The sequence below is a fragment of the Mustelus asterias genome, chromosome 6 (assembly GCF_964213995.1).
Source record: "Mustelus asterias chromosome 6, sMusAst1.hap1.1, whole genome shotgun sequence".
Lineage (NCBI taxonomy): Eukaryota > Metazoa > Chordata > Chondrichthyes > Carcharhiniformes > Triakidae > Mustelus > Mustelus asterias.
The window spans coordinates 121,803,110-121,817,635 of record NC_135806.1 but is presented as its reverse complement, the minus strand read 5'-3'; the positions used below and the strand labels follow the sequence as shown (position 1 = coordinate 121,817,635).

General features: G+C 44.0%; 1 protein-coding gene across 2 annotated transcripts in view; it reads left to right on the top strand.

Moving 5' to 3' along the window:
* tenm3 (teneurin transmembrane protein 3) overlaps nucleotides 1–14,526 on the top strand; it is a 593,227-nt gene that overhangs the window by 371,947 nt on the left and 206,754 nt on the right. For both annotated transcript variants that reach the window (XM_078215101.1, XM_078215099.1), the window contains one exon: nucleotides 5,471–5,593. In XM_078215101.1, coding sequence (XP_078071227.1) covers nucleotides 5,471–5,593 — 123 coding nt within the window. The remainder of the gene's footprint in view (nucleotides 1–5,470; nucleotides 5,594–14,526) is intronic.

Here is a 14,526-nt window from a genome sequence, read left to right as displayed (position 1 = left end):
GCTTCTGGCTCAGAGCAGTTTGTTGAACCTTGCCACTTGTTACGGAGCGGCAGAGCTTAAGAATGACGTTGATTAACTGAAGTGGGTAACTGAATGCTCCTGGATACATGTGGGATGCCAGAAGCTTAGTAAATGCCCAAGCCTTGGGTTACAAGCCAAGTGATTTTTCTGTTATTCCTGACTGCACTAATTGATAATGCAGCATTAATAACAATTACAGTGACAGAACTGGCAGTCCTTAATCTCCATCTTTTTCCTCATCCTCTGGGCTCGCTTAAAGATTTCCAGTGCTTCTCTGAGTTTAAATTTCCTCAGGGTGCAGTAAGAGTAAGGTAAAGATTTATAAACTAGAAAAAAAATCTTGAAATCTCTGGTGCCGCATTTTTGTTTTGAAGTCAATACATCCAAGGCAGACCCAGAATGCACTGTGTGTAGCGAAGAAGCCCCGATATTTGCAACTCAAAACTAAAATCATTTAGGGTGAGGGCCCTGTTATTGGAAACAGCGCAACATGCAATAATAGTCTGAAAACTTACTCTACAATTCACTTGCTATCAGTCAGGAAGCATATGAACTCAGCGGGAGGTTTGAGATAAAGGCTAATTTATGGAGAATTATGCGAGCATAATCACACACAAACCCCAGAAGGGGTGAACATGACTATGCATCTTCCCTTCTGCGCACTTCATCTTCATTTCTTGTTTTGATTATGGTATTCCGCGTATTTTGAAAGCCTCGCTTCCTGCTTTGCTCAAAGCTTTATAAGCCACACGTTGTGCTTTGTGTGAAATCCTGTCAGATTTAATACGGGACATGAAAGTAAACCTGTAACCGTATGTTAAGTTATTCATGAGTTCCAAATATGCACACAGACTATTGCACAACAAAAAAAAAGAGGAAATCAGCAGCCTAGTGTGTCATTTAGCATTAAATTAATCTGACCCCTTTGTGCTTGATATTAAATCTTTTCATCAGGTGCAGCATTTATCTGTCATCAACATGCAAATGACTTGGCGGAAGATCACTTGGCGATGCGCCATTTGGTGTTTTTGCTCTGTCTGCCTATCTATTGCCTGTTTTTTTACAGACACTGCGATGTCATTGATTCATTTCTTCTTTTTCACCCTCCTCAAGATATGTTTTATACATATATAGAGAGAGAAATATAATGAGTTTTCTTTTGCCTTTTGCTATCACACAGACATGGTTATAATTGGCTCTGTGTAGTTGGGAAAAGGTGGCTGATTTCTGCCTCTCAGAGCATGAGGTACGGCGGCACAGTGGTTAGCTCTGCTGCCTCACAGCGCCAGGGTCCCGGGTTCGATTCCTGGCTTGGGTCACTGTTTGTGCGGAGTTTGCACGTTCTCCCCGTGGGTTTCCTCCCGCAGTCTGAAAGATGTGCATCAGCCTGTAGTGTGGCAACTGGGGGAATTTCACAGCGATTTCATTGCAGTATTAACGTAAGCCTTACTTGGGACTAAGGAAATAAACTTTAACGAGGGGAGAAACACATCCTTGGGGAGTTCCTTAAACATTGTGGCCTCTACACAAGAGGAGATCAGCAGCTGGGACGGGTTGTTAGGAAGAGCGTTTGAGCCCAGGACTCATTTTAGGATCAGTGAGCTGCTGTCGTGGGAAGGAGCTGAGATTCTGGTTGAGTCAGATCAAATGGACTGCAGACTCGCTTCATCCAAACCAGCCCTGTGATTTTTGCGAATGATTTAATAATGAAGCAATGACAGTATGAACCACTGTGAAAGCAGCGCCTTTTCATTGTTAGTTAACCAGCAGTTGCAGGCTTACGTGAGGTACATTTCTTCCCATTCCAACATAGTCAATTATTCTCTACTGCTTCAATATAGTTCCATGCCGGTCAGCGTAAGACTCACTTGAAAAGGAAAAGGATGCAACTTTATGGTTTGCTGTGAATTGGATTCTTCTTTTTCTGTTTCCAGTGGTCATTAAAAGCCCATATACACAAGAACATTACCACACAAAGTGGCAACAGCTAAATCTACTCTGTGACAAGCTACTTTCAGTGTAAAAGGACAAGGTTTTTTTTTCCAACACCATAACCGAAAGAGTAAAGGCCCGATGTTAACACAAGGCATGAATTCAGGGAGCCAAACTGTGTACCCAAGTAGCCTGAGATCCAAGTAATGGGTGGCATGGTAGCACAGTAGTTAACACTGCTGCGTCACAGCGCCAGGGACCCGGGTTCGATTCTAGCCTTGGATGACTGTCTGTGTGGAGTTTGCACGTTCTCCCCGTGTCGGTGTGGGTTACCTCCGGGTGCTCCGGTTTCCTCCCACAGTCCAACGATGTGCAAGTTAGGTGGATTGGCTATACTAAATTAGTGTCCCAAGATGTGGAGGTTAGGGGGATTAGTGGGGTAAATGGTTAAAGGAATGGGGCAGAGAGTGGGTCTGGGTAAGATGCTCGGAGAGTCGGTGCAGACTCAATAGGCCAAATGGCCTCCTTCTGTACTGTAGGGATTCTATGAAGTGATCTTAATGCCCAGGCCTCATCAGCATGCCCATGCCAACTGAAAGCAGGGGGGGGGGGGGGGGGGGATTGGCAGGAGGGAACTGTTAGATGGCAGGAGGTCAGCACTTTTGGGGTGGCTGGTGTGAAGGATTGGTGCCTGGCATTCAGGTAAGTTGCGGACACAGGATTTCAGGAAGGTCTCAATTCAGTGTGGGGAGGAGACTGAAGATACTGCGGATGCTGGAATCTGAAACCAAAACAGAAAATGCTGGAAAATCTCAGCGGGTCGAACAGCATCTGTGGAGAGAGAATAGCGCCTGGATGACCCTTTGTCAGAGCTCTGATTTTCAAAGGGCTGTGGGGTTGGGACCCCTTGTGGGTGTGTTTTCAAAATCATGGTCTCAGATGTTGTCTTGGATCCTAACATCTGCAGAAGTTTGTAATTTTCAAAGGGCTGGCTTTGGTGGCGCGGGTGAATAAGAGACCCTATTCGCTGTCAATCAACAACACATTAATCTGTTTAAGCAGCTCGTTAAAGGACCTGTCCATAGCAGGAATCGAAATCTGAAATTTTGTTTGGGTGAAAGCGAATTCTCTGGTGAATGCTGGTGCACAGCTGGCACGGCACAGTGGTTAGTCCAGTGGCGTCACAGCGCCAGGGACCTGGGTTCAATTCCGGCCTCAGGTGACTGTGTGGAATTTGCCCTTTCTCCCCGTGTCTGCGTGGGTTTCCTTCGGGTGCTCCAGTATCCTCCCACAGTCCAAAGATGTGCAGCTTAGGTGGACTGGCCATGCTAAATTGCCCCTTAGAGTCAGAGGGATTAGCAGGGTAAATATGTAGGGCTGTGAGGATAGGGTCTGGGTGGGATTGTTGTCAGTGCAAGCTCGACGGGCCAAATGGCCTCCTTCTGCACTGTAAGGATTCTATGATTCTATGATAGCCGCCGGGCCAAGTAAAGTTTATTTGTTGTTGTGTCGAAACTTTATTTTCATGGATCAATCTGGACGAGTGTGAGCTCTGTGCTTTTATATTTACTGCATGGCCTCTTTCAGCCCCGTCAATGGCGCTGACCCTGTAAGGGGCGACCTGCTCTCTTCGGCAAGGCAGTAGCAGCCTCCAACATGGCTGTCCCCTGTCTTTGCCACTAGCAACAGTAAGAGTTTTAACAACACCAGGTTAAAGTCCAACAGGTTTATTTGGTAGCAAATGCCATTGCCACTAGCACCAGGCTGACAGTTCCTGTCTCTTGGAAGCACTTAGCGCCACTAATTGGAATTCATTAAGGGGTTGGGTTCTTGACCTCATTTTGAAAATCTGGCCTGAGCAATTTTCAGCCAGCGTCCTTTTCCCCTGCTTGTGGAAAAATGGAGAACGCAAGGAGGAGGCAAAACGGACAGGCAAGTCTGTGGGTGATTGTAACAGGCGAAAGTTGCCCCTTAAGAGAAGCTCGTGTGGAATATACCGTGTTAAATGTTGTTAAAAATGCTTTGCTTTCTCAATGATGTACATCTTGAAAAATGTACAGTATGAGAAATTTTAAAGTTTATTTATTAGTCACAAGTAGGCTTACATTAACATTGATGTGGAGATGCCGGCTTTGGACTGGAGTGGGCACAGTAAGGAGTCTCACAACACCCAGGTTAAAGTCCAACAGGTTTATCTGGAATCACGAGCTTTCTGAGCACTGCTCCTTCATCAGGTGATGAAGGACTGTTGGACCTTATCCTGGTGCTATGAAACTTCTTACTACATTAACATTGCAATGAAGTTACTGTGAAAACTTTCAGTTGCCATACCCCGGTGCCTGTTCGAGTACACTGAGGGAGAATTTAGCAGGGCTATAGAATAGAATCCCTACAGTGCAGAAGGAGGCCATTTGGCCCATCGAGTCTGCACCGACCACAATCCCAATCCCCCTGACACGAGGGTAAATTTAGCATGGCCAATCAACTTAACCCGTACATCTTTGGACTGTGGGAGGAAACTGGGGCACCCAGAGGAAACCCACGCAGACACGGGGAGAACGTGCAAACACCATACAGACAATGACCCAAGCCAGCAATCAAACCCGGGTCCCTGGCGCTGTGAGGCAGCAATGCTAACCACTGTGCCACCGTGCCACCCACTTTTATGGAATTTTTCTCGAAGTCTTGGGAAAATGGAATGTGAAGTCTTTCTTTAAATGATAAAACCATTATTGGATTTGCTTGATATCGGCACCTCAGTGCAGAATACTTTTTTCATGCAGAATACTCTTTCCCTCACGGACTTCCAGTAAATGCTTCTCTCTGGATACATTGCAGATGTATTAGATTCCATTCGGGAAGGCTTGATAAAGCAGAAAAATAACATACTCACGCTATTCAGCTGTGCCTGGACTGACCCTGTTTGCCAATACACTACACGAGACATGTTGGAATAACCCGGGGCCTGATTTTTTCATGAAGGGAGCAGGGAGGGACTGACTGGGATATTTGAGGTTATTTTTTCCTCCTCATGCTGGTTTGTTACTCACTTCACGACTTCCTCTGAGTTTTATACCCCTGGCAGAACTTTCACAAAAGGGGAGGCACTGTGGTAGAGTGGTTAGCACTGCTGCCTCACAGCACTAGGGGCCAGGGTTCGACTCCTGGCTTGGGTCACTGTCTGCGTGGAGTTTGCACGTTCTCCCCGTGTCTGTATGGGTTTCCTTCGGGTGCTCCATTTCCTCCCACAGTCCGAAAGAGGTGCTGGTTAGGTGCATTGACCATGCTAAATTGTCCCTCAGTGTACCCGCACAGGCGCTGGAGTGTGACGACCAGGGGATTTTCACAGTAACTTCATTGCAGTGTTAATGTAAGCCTACTTGGGACAATAATAAAAAAAACTTAAGCTTAGATGTCACCCCCCGCAAGTTCTGATTTCTTCCAACCCAGATGATTCTTTTGGTTTGAAATGTTGCCTTGACCTTCCTGGTTTTTGACACATTTTTTATTTAATCAGCGATGCATCTACTCGGCCTGAACTGGCAGCTGCAGCAGGTCGAAAATTACATGTTTGAAAATGGGAAAGTGAAGACGGAAAGCTCACCGACCAACGCAGTGACATCAACTTCAGGCGACAGTGGTAAGCAATGACTTGGGTTAGTATAGAGAAAAATGTAAATCAAAAGAATACTGATAGTTCATGTGCATTGAGGGGGGGGAGCTTTGTTCATTTATTCATGTCATCTTCTCCCCAGAAGGTTGACTTTTGAGGATCTCAACTTTATCTCAACTTTATACACATTCTGTATATCCGTACACATTCTGCATCCAGTACGTTATTTCTATCATCCATTTTCTCCCTTGGTTCCCTCTTCTACGCTTTCCATCGATCTTCCCTTCCAATAAACACTTTGACCTACTGTCTACTGTGACTGACATATTATATCTTGCCCCCTTTGATGTTACTCACTCATTTCCTCTTTCCTCCAACCAATTCCAGCGCTCCCTCATTAGTCTTTCTGTCCGTGTAGGATATGCGGAACATCCTTCCATATGTCCACATCTCGAATTCATTCAGCTTGTCAGAAGTCTCTTTGTTTGTTGCCCATAACTCTGGCTCATATGACAGAGATGACAAGTTGAAGCACCTCAGCATTCCCTTCCTAAGATTCAGGTTCCGATTCTTTGATGTTAACACAGGGGGAGATGGCTCATCTTTTTACAAAAAAAAGACTTGCATTTAGGTAGCATTTTTCACAACTAATGGACATCTCAAAGAGTTTCGTAGCCAGTTAGATGCTTTTGAAGTGTCGTCACTGTTGTAATGTAAGAAACATGGTCGCCAATTTACATACTGCAAACAGCAATGCGGTCGTGACCAGATAAACTGTTGATTGAGGGATAAATAATGACTGTTCTGGTGTCCTACCAGGGATAACTCCATGTTCTTCAAAATAGTGCCAAGGGATTTCTTACATCCACCTGAGAGGATGAATGTGCAAACTCCACACAAACAGTGACCCAAGCCGGGAATCGAAAAAGGGTCCCTGTCGCTGTGAGGCAATTGTGCTAACCACTGTGCCACCCCATATGATGAATTTCTATATGAAGAAATTAAAAAGACGTTTAGATCACAGGCCATACCATCATCAGGTCTGCTCTTCATAAACATTGAAAGAGCGACCTACCTTGATATGTCACCCTAACATTAATCTGTGATAACTTTATTGTTCTACTCTAATACTGTGCACTGCTGGGATTATACGACAGATCTCCCAACAGCCAGTGTGAAGTGAAGGAACTGATATGTCAGCAGATTATGGGAAGATGTAAAAAGAACAGGGTTGTTGTGATGGGCGATTTTAACTTCCCCAACATAGACTGGAATTCCTTTAGTGCTGGGGCTTAGACAGGACAGAGTTTGTTCAGTGTGCCCGAGAGTATTTCTTGAGCCAATATAGAGTCATAGAGGCTTACAGCATGGAAACAAGACCTTTGGCCCAACCTGTCCATGCCACCCAGTTTTTACCATTAAGCTAGTCCCAAATACCTACGTTTGGCCCATATCCCTCTATGCCTGTCTAAATGCTTTTTAAAAGACAAAATTGTACACACTTCTACTACTACCTCTGGCAGCTCGTTCCAAACACTCACCACCCTCTGTGTGAAAAAGCTGTCTGTGTAGATAGCCCAATTCAGGAAGGGGCTATCCTGGACCTGGTTCTGGGAAACAAGCCTGGACAGGTGATTGATGTCTCAGTGGGGGACCATTTTGGGAATAGTGAATGCAATTCTATAAGTTTCAAGGTACTTGTAGCAAAGGATAGAAGTAGCCCCAGAGTGAAAGTACTAAACTGGGGGAAGGCTAACTACGATGGTATTAGGCAGGAGCTAGGGAAGGTAGACTGGGGGTGGCTGTTTGAGGATAAATCCACATCCGATATGTGGGAGTCTTTTAAAAGTCAGGACAAGTGCGTCCCTGTAAAAAGGAAAGATAAAGAGATTGTGAGCTTAATGAAAAAGAAGAAGGAGGCATACATAAACTTCAGGAAATTGATAACGGATAAGGCTCTTGAAGAATATAAAAATAGCAGGAAAGAGCTTAAACAGGGACTTGGGAGGGCAAAAATGGGCCACAAAATGTCCTTGGCAGGCAGGACTAAGGAGAATCCCAAGGCTTTTTATGTGTTTTTAAGGAGGAAGAGGGTAGATAAGGAAAGGATAGGTCCAGTCAAGGACAGTGGAGGGAATTTGAGTGTGGAGCCAGATGAGGTGGGTGAGGTTCTTAATGAGTGCTTTGCATCATTTTTCCCAAAGGGGAAGGATGTGGTGGATGGTGAGTGTAGAAAGGAGGATGTTGACATTCTAGGACATGTTGAGATAAAAAGAGAGGAGATATTGGAGGTTTTGAAAAACATTAAGGTGGACAAGTCTCCACCTCAATCCAAATCGATCTATCCCAGATTACTGGGAGAGATGAGGGAAGGAATTGCTGAGGCCTTGGCCCAAAATCTTTGTATTCTCTTTAGTCACAGGCAAGGTACCAGAGGATTGGAGAGTAGCTAACATTGTTCCTCTGTTTACGAAGGGCAGAAGAGACAATTACAGGCCTGTGAGCCTTACATCAGTGGTGGGGAAATTATTGGAGAAGATTCTTAGAGACAGGATGTACTCACATCTTAAAGCGAATAGGCTTATTAATGATTGGCAGCATGGTTTTGTGAAGGAGAGGTGAATTGTGAATTGACCAGGGCAGGGCAGTGGATGTTGTATACATGGACTTTCGTAAAGCCTTCAATAAGGTTCCTCATGGCAGGCTGATACAGAAAATGAAGTCATATGGGATCCAAGGTGAGCTGGTCAAATAGATACAAAACTGGCTTGGACGTAGAAAGCAGAGAGTAGCAGTGGAAGGGTACTTATCAAACTAGAGGTCTGTGACAAGCGGTGCTCCACAAGGATCAGTGCTGGGATCTCTGTTGTTTGTAATTTATTTAATGATTTGGAGGAAAATGTAGGTGGTCTGATTAGGAAATTTGCATATGATAAAAAAATTGGGAGAGTAGCGGATAGTGAGGAGGATTGTCAGAGGATGCAGCAGGATATAAGTCGGCTGGAGACCTGGGCCGAAAGATGTCAGGTGGGATTTAACCTGACAAATGTGAGGTGATGCATTTGGAAGGTTTACTGCAGAAGGAAAGTATACAGTAAATGGTAGAGCCCTTAGAAATATTTGCATACAGAGGGATCTAGGCGTACAGATCCATAGTTCCCTGAAGGTCGCAACTTTGGTGGACAAGGTGGTCAAGAAGGCATATGGCATTCTGGCCTTCATCGGTCGGTGCATTAAGTATAGGAATTGGAAAATCATGATGCAGCTGTGTAAGATTTTGGTTAGGCTGCATTTGGAGTATTGTGTACAATTCTGGCTGCCACACTACCAGGAGGATGTTGATGCATTGGAAAGGGCGCAGAAGTGATTTACCAGATTTACCCGAATGTTGCCTGGTTTGGAGGATATGGACTATAAAGAAAGGTTGAACAAACTTGGATTGTTTTAATTGGAGTGTCGGGAGGATGAGGGGGAACCTGATTGAAGTTTACAAGATTTTGACAGGGTTGGATAGAGTGGATAGTCAGAGTCTTTTTCCCAGGGTCGAAGGGTCAATTACTCGGGGGCATAGGCTGAAAGTGAGAGGGGTAAAGTTGAAAAGAGATGTAAGGGGCAAGTTTTTCACACAGAGGGTGGTGAATGCCTAGAGCGCGCGACCGGAGGAGGTGGTGGAAGCAGATTCTATAACAACTTACAAGAGGCACCTGGATACATCCATGAATAGGCATGGAATAGAGGGATATGATCCACGTAGAGGCAAGAAAATATTAGATTAGAGAGGCATCAGTGTTGGCACAGACTTGATGGGCTGAAGGGCCTGTTCCTATGCTGTACTGTTCTTTGTTCTTTGCAATATTTCTCTCAATCTGTTAGTTTTTATGAGCTGAGTTAGTTTTTAATATCACATTTGCAAATCAGTTTGAATCCGTGCATCATGTTCCTTTTTGAATTCAGCACACTAACCCAAATGTTGGTATTTTAAGTAAAATTCTGTGAAGATGAACATTCTCGTATCAGTGATCTTTTACTTAGAAATCTCAAATATTCACCCTGTTTACATTTTATGGTGCTAAAAGCCTACTGTGTAATGGAATGTTATTTTCAACGATAGCAATTTAAAATTTGATGCTCAGTTGGGTGCATTTTGTGCAAAATTGTAAAACAATTTTACATAACAAAACACGTGTGCATGCGCGCACACACGTAATCACACACACACATAATCACACAATCACATACACACACATAATCACACACACACATTCACACAATCACATACACACAATCACATACGCACAATCACATACACACATTCACAAACACACACACTCACACAATCACATACACACAATCACACACACACATAATCACACACACACATAATCACACACACACATTCACACAATCACATACGCACAATCACATACACACAATCACATACACACACTCACACACACACTCACACAATCACATGCACACAATCACATACACACAATCACATGCACACAATCGCATACACACAATCACATGCACACAATCACATACACACAATCACGTACACACAATCACATACATGCAATCACATACACACAATCACATGCACACAATCACACACACACAATCACATACACACAATCACATGCACACAATCACATGCACACAATCACACACACACAATCACACACACACACAATCACATGCACACAATCACACACACACAATCACATACACACAATCACATGCACACAAGCACATGCACACAATCACATACACACAATCACGTGCACACAATCACATACACACAATCACATACACACAATCACATACACACAATCACATGCACACAATCACATGCACACAATCACATGCACACAATCACATGCACACAATCACATACACACAATCACACACACACAATCACATGCACACAATCACATACACACAATCACATGCACACAATCACATACACACAATCACATACATGCAATCACATACACACAATCACATGCACACAATCACACACACACAATCACATACACACAATCACATGCACACAATCACATGCACACAATCACACACACACAATCACACACACACACAATCACATGCACACAATCACACACACACAATCACATACACACAATCACATGCACACAATCACATGCACACAATCACATACACACAATCACGTGCACACAATCACATACACACAATCACATACACACAATCACATACACACAATCACATGCACACAATCACATGCACACAATCACATACACACAATCACACACACACAATCACATGCACACAATCACACACACACACACACAATCACATGCACACAATCACACACACACACAATCACATGCACACAATCACACAATCACATGCACACAATCACATACACACAATCACATGCACACAATCACACACACACAATCACATGCACACAATCACACACACACAATCACATGCACACAATCACACACACACAATCACATGCACACAATCACACAATCACATGCACACAATCACATACACACAATCACATGCACACAATCACACACACACAATCACATGCACACAATCACACAATCACATGCACACAATCACATACACACAATCACATGCACACAATCACACACACACAATCACATGCACACAATCACACACACACAATCACATACACACAATCACATGCACACAATCACATACACACAATCACATGCACACAATCACATACACACAATCACATGCACACAATCACACGCACACAATCACATACACACAATCACATGCACACAATCACATACACACAATCACATGCACACAATCACATACACACAATCACACACACACAATCACACGCACACAATCACATGCACACAATCACACACACACAATCACACACAATCACATGCACACAATCACATGCACACAATCACATACACACAATCACATACACACAATCACATGCACACATACACGCATACACAGTCACACACACACACAAACACAATCACACACAATCACATACACACTCACATACACATAATCACATACACACAATCACATATACACAATCACATACACACACTCACATACACAATCACACACACACAATCACACACACACAATCACATACACACAATCACATACACACAATCACACACACACAATCACACACACACAATCACATACACACAATCACATGCACACAATCACATACATGCAATCACATACACACAATCACATACACACAATCACATGCACACAATCACATGCACACAATCACATAGACACAATCACATACACACAATCACATACACACAATCACATGCACACAATCACATGCACACATACACGCATACACAGTCACATACACACACAAACTCATGCACAATCACACACAATCACATACACACAATCACATACACACAATCACATGCACACAATCACATACACGCAATCACATGCACACAATCACATGCACACAATCACATGCACACATACACGCATACACAGTCACATACACACACAAACACATGCACAATCACACACAATCACATACACACAATCACATACGCACACTCACATGCACAATCACGCACACACATATACACACACAAAGACACACTCAATCACACACAGACACAATCACACACACACAGTCACACACACACACACAATCTCTCACACACAATCACATGCACACACTCTCATCCACAAACACACACACATTCACGTGCGCAATCACACACGAACAATCTCTCACATGCACAATCACATCTCACACACAATCAATCACACACACAATGGCACACACAGATAATCGCACACATGCAATTTATCACACACGCAACCACACACACATACGATTAATCACACACACACACACACACACAATGATACACACGGACAATCACATGCACACAACTACTCACACACATACAGCTGCATCTGCACTTTGTATATCAGAGGCTGGATGTTATTGGCCGGCCTGCCCTACGTTGGGTAGGGTAGCAACATCATTGTCAGTCAGATGAGATGGTGGGATCTCCTGTCACCTTTCACGATTGGTCCCTCACGGGAATGCAACCAAGTGTCCGTTTGTTCTTGCCGCATGCAAATGCTGACAGAGAGTCTCCCCAATTATTTCTCATCACGTCCACTTCTTAAACTCTGCTCACTGGACCTTCTGCTAAGAGGCATCCTTAGACCTGGGATAGTTGTGGTCTTGCCCCGAAAGGCTCCGGACAGTGAGAGAAGCTGTGATAGAAACTCCATGCTCCCCAAAAAAGGACCTGGCAACTTATGTAAGGTTCAGCTTAGGCTGCAGCCTCCAGATGCTGTAGCCGTCTACATCCCATCCTGATTTCCCTGATTTACAGAAGCTGGAATCCCACCAGGTGTGGCCGCCCATAACTAAGTTACCCGGGAGGCGGGTTCATTTTTCTTAATGGCAGAGGGTTGAGCAGAAGCTCTGCTGGGAAGAAGGAAATCCAGCCTGTCCGTCAAACTGTAGGAAGCATAAAAGAGAGAGAATGAATGGCATCCTTTATTTTCCAAGCACCATTTCAATCTGCAACCACATTAATCGGCCATATTCATAGAATCATAGAATCCCTACTGTGCAGAAATAGGCCATTCAGCCCATCGAGTCTGCACCGACCACAATCCCACCCAGGCCCTATCCCCGTAACCCCACATATTTACCCCACTAATCCCTCTAATCTACGCATCCCGGGACACTAAGGGCCAATTCGGCATGGCCGAACAACCTCATCTTGTGGTTATTCACAGAACAAGTTTTAAAGGGACAGGCCAGTTAAAGGTAGCTCAGCTCCACTTTAGCCGCAGAAGATTTGGTTGGGTCTCGCAAGGTGTAATGCTCCTGTCGACTTTATGAAACAGCACATCATTTGGTTTGGCACAAGCAGTGCCATGGGAAGCTGCATCAGAGATATTGAAAACCCTTTCCTGTTCACAATCACAATTAGCACATTTCAAATTTTATTTGAATTTTGACTGAATTTTAATTTAATGACCTTTGAATAATTGTTTCTAGAACTGCAGCTGGAAAAGAGGCAATAATTTTCGCGGAAGGTGTCAAGCCCCTCCCCCCATCAGAAAAAAAATCTTACGTTGCCGACAGGAGGACATTCAGCCGTTAAACTTAAAGTTTGAGGTTGATCGTTAGAATTTTACTTTTTCGTTGTGGAGAGAATATCTCTTGGAGAGTTTCACACTACACAGCACAAGTGAACGGTGATGCTGTTCTTCCCAGAATGCACTGGAATCAAGGCAAGGTTGTGAAGGAGTTAATGGTGGAAAAAGGAAGACTTGCATTCATGTAATCCTTTTAATGCTCACCAGACATCTCAAAGTGCTTTACGAAGAATGAAGTACTTTCCTTTATTAAATTTCAATTCAGCCTTCAGATACAACAGTGACTTTTAAGGGGCATCTGGACAAATACATGAATAGGATGGGAACAGGGGGATATGGTCGGGGGTTTTAGTTCAGTCGGGCAGCATGGTCGGTGCAGGCTTGGAGGGCCGAAGGGCCTGTTCCTGTGCTGTAATTTTCTTTGTTCTTTGTTCATTCTGAGAGCCGTTATTAAAGGCGAATACTATTCAGCGAGAGGCAGTGACCGGAATTCTCCGGTCTTGTACGTCCCGCTACCTCTGCCAGTGAGAATGGAGAATCTCGATCTCAGCTAAATCTCAATTCACAGCAGCGGGACTGGAGAATCCCAGCTGTTGGAGAATTCCGGTCTGTAACTGTCAACAGTCTGATGGTGATTTAAGCTCCAAGGTCCTGAATACACGGGAGTCAACAGAAACGGGCTGTAGGTTTAGAACATGACTTTTGCACTGTTATTTGGAACTGTCAATTGTGAGATGTTAGGTATACTTTATGGCTGCACCATGCATGATAGCTTTCCTTCGCAATTTGGG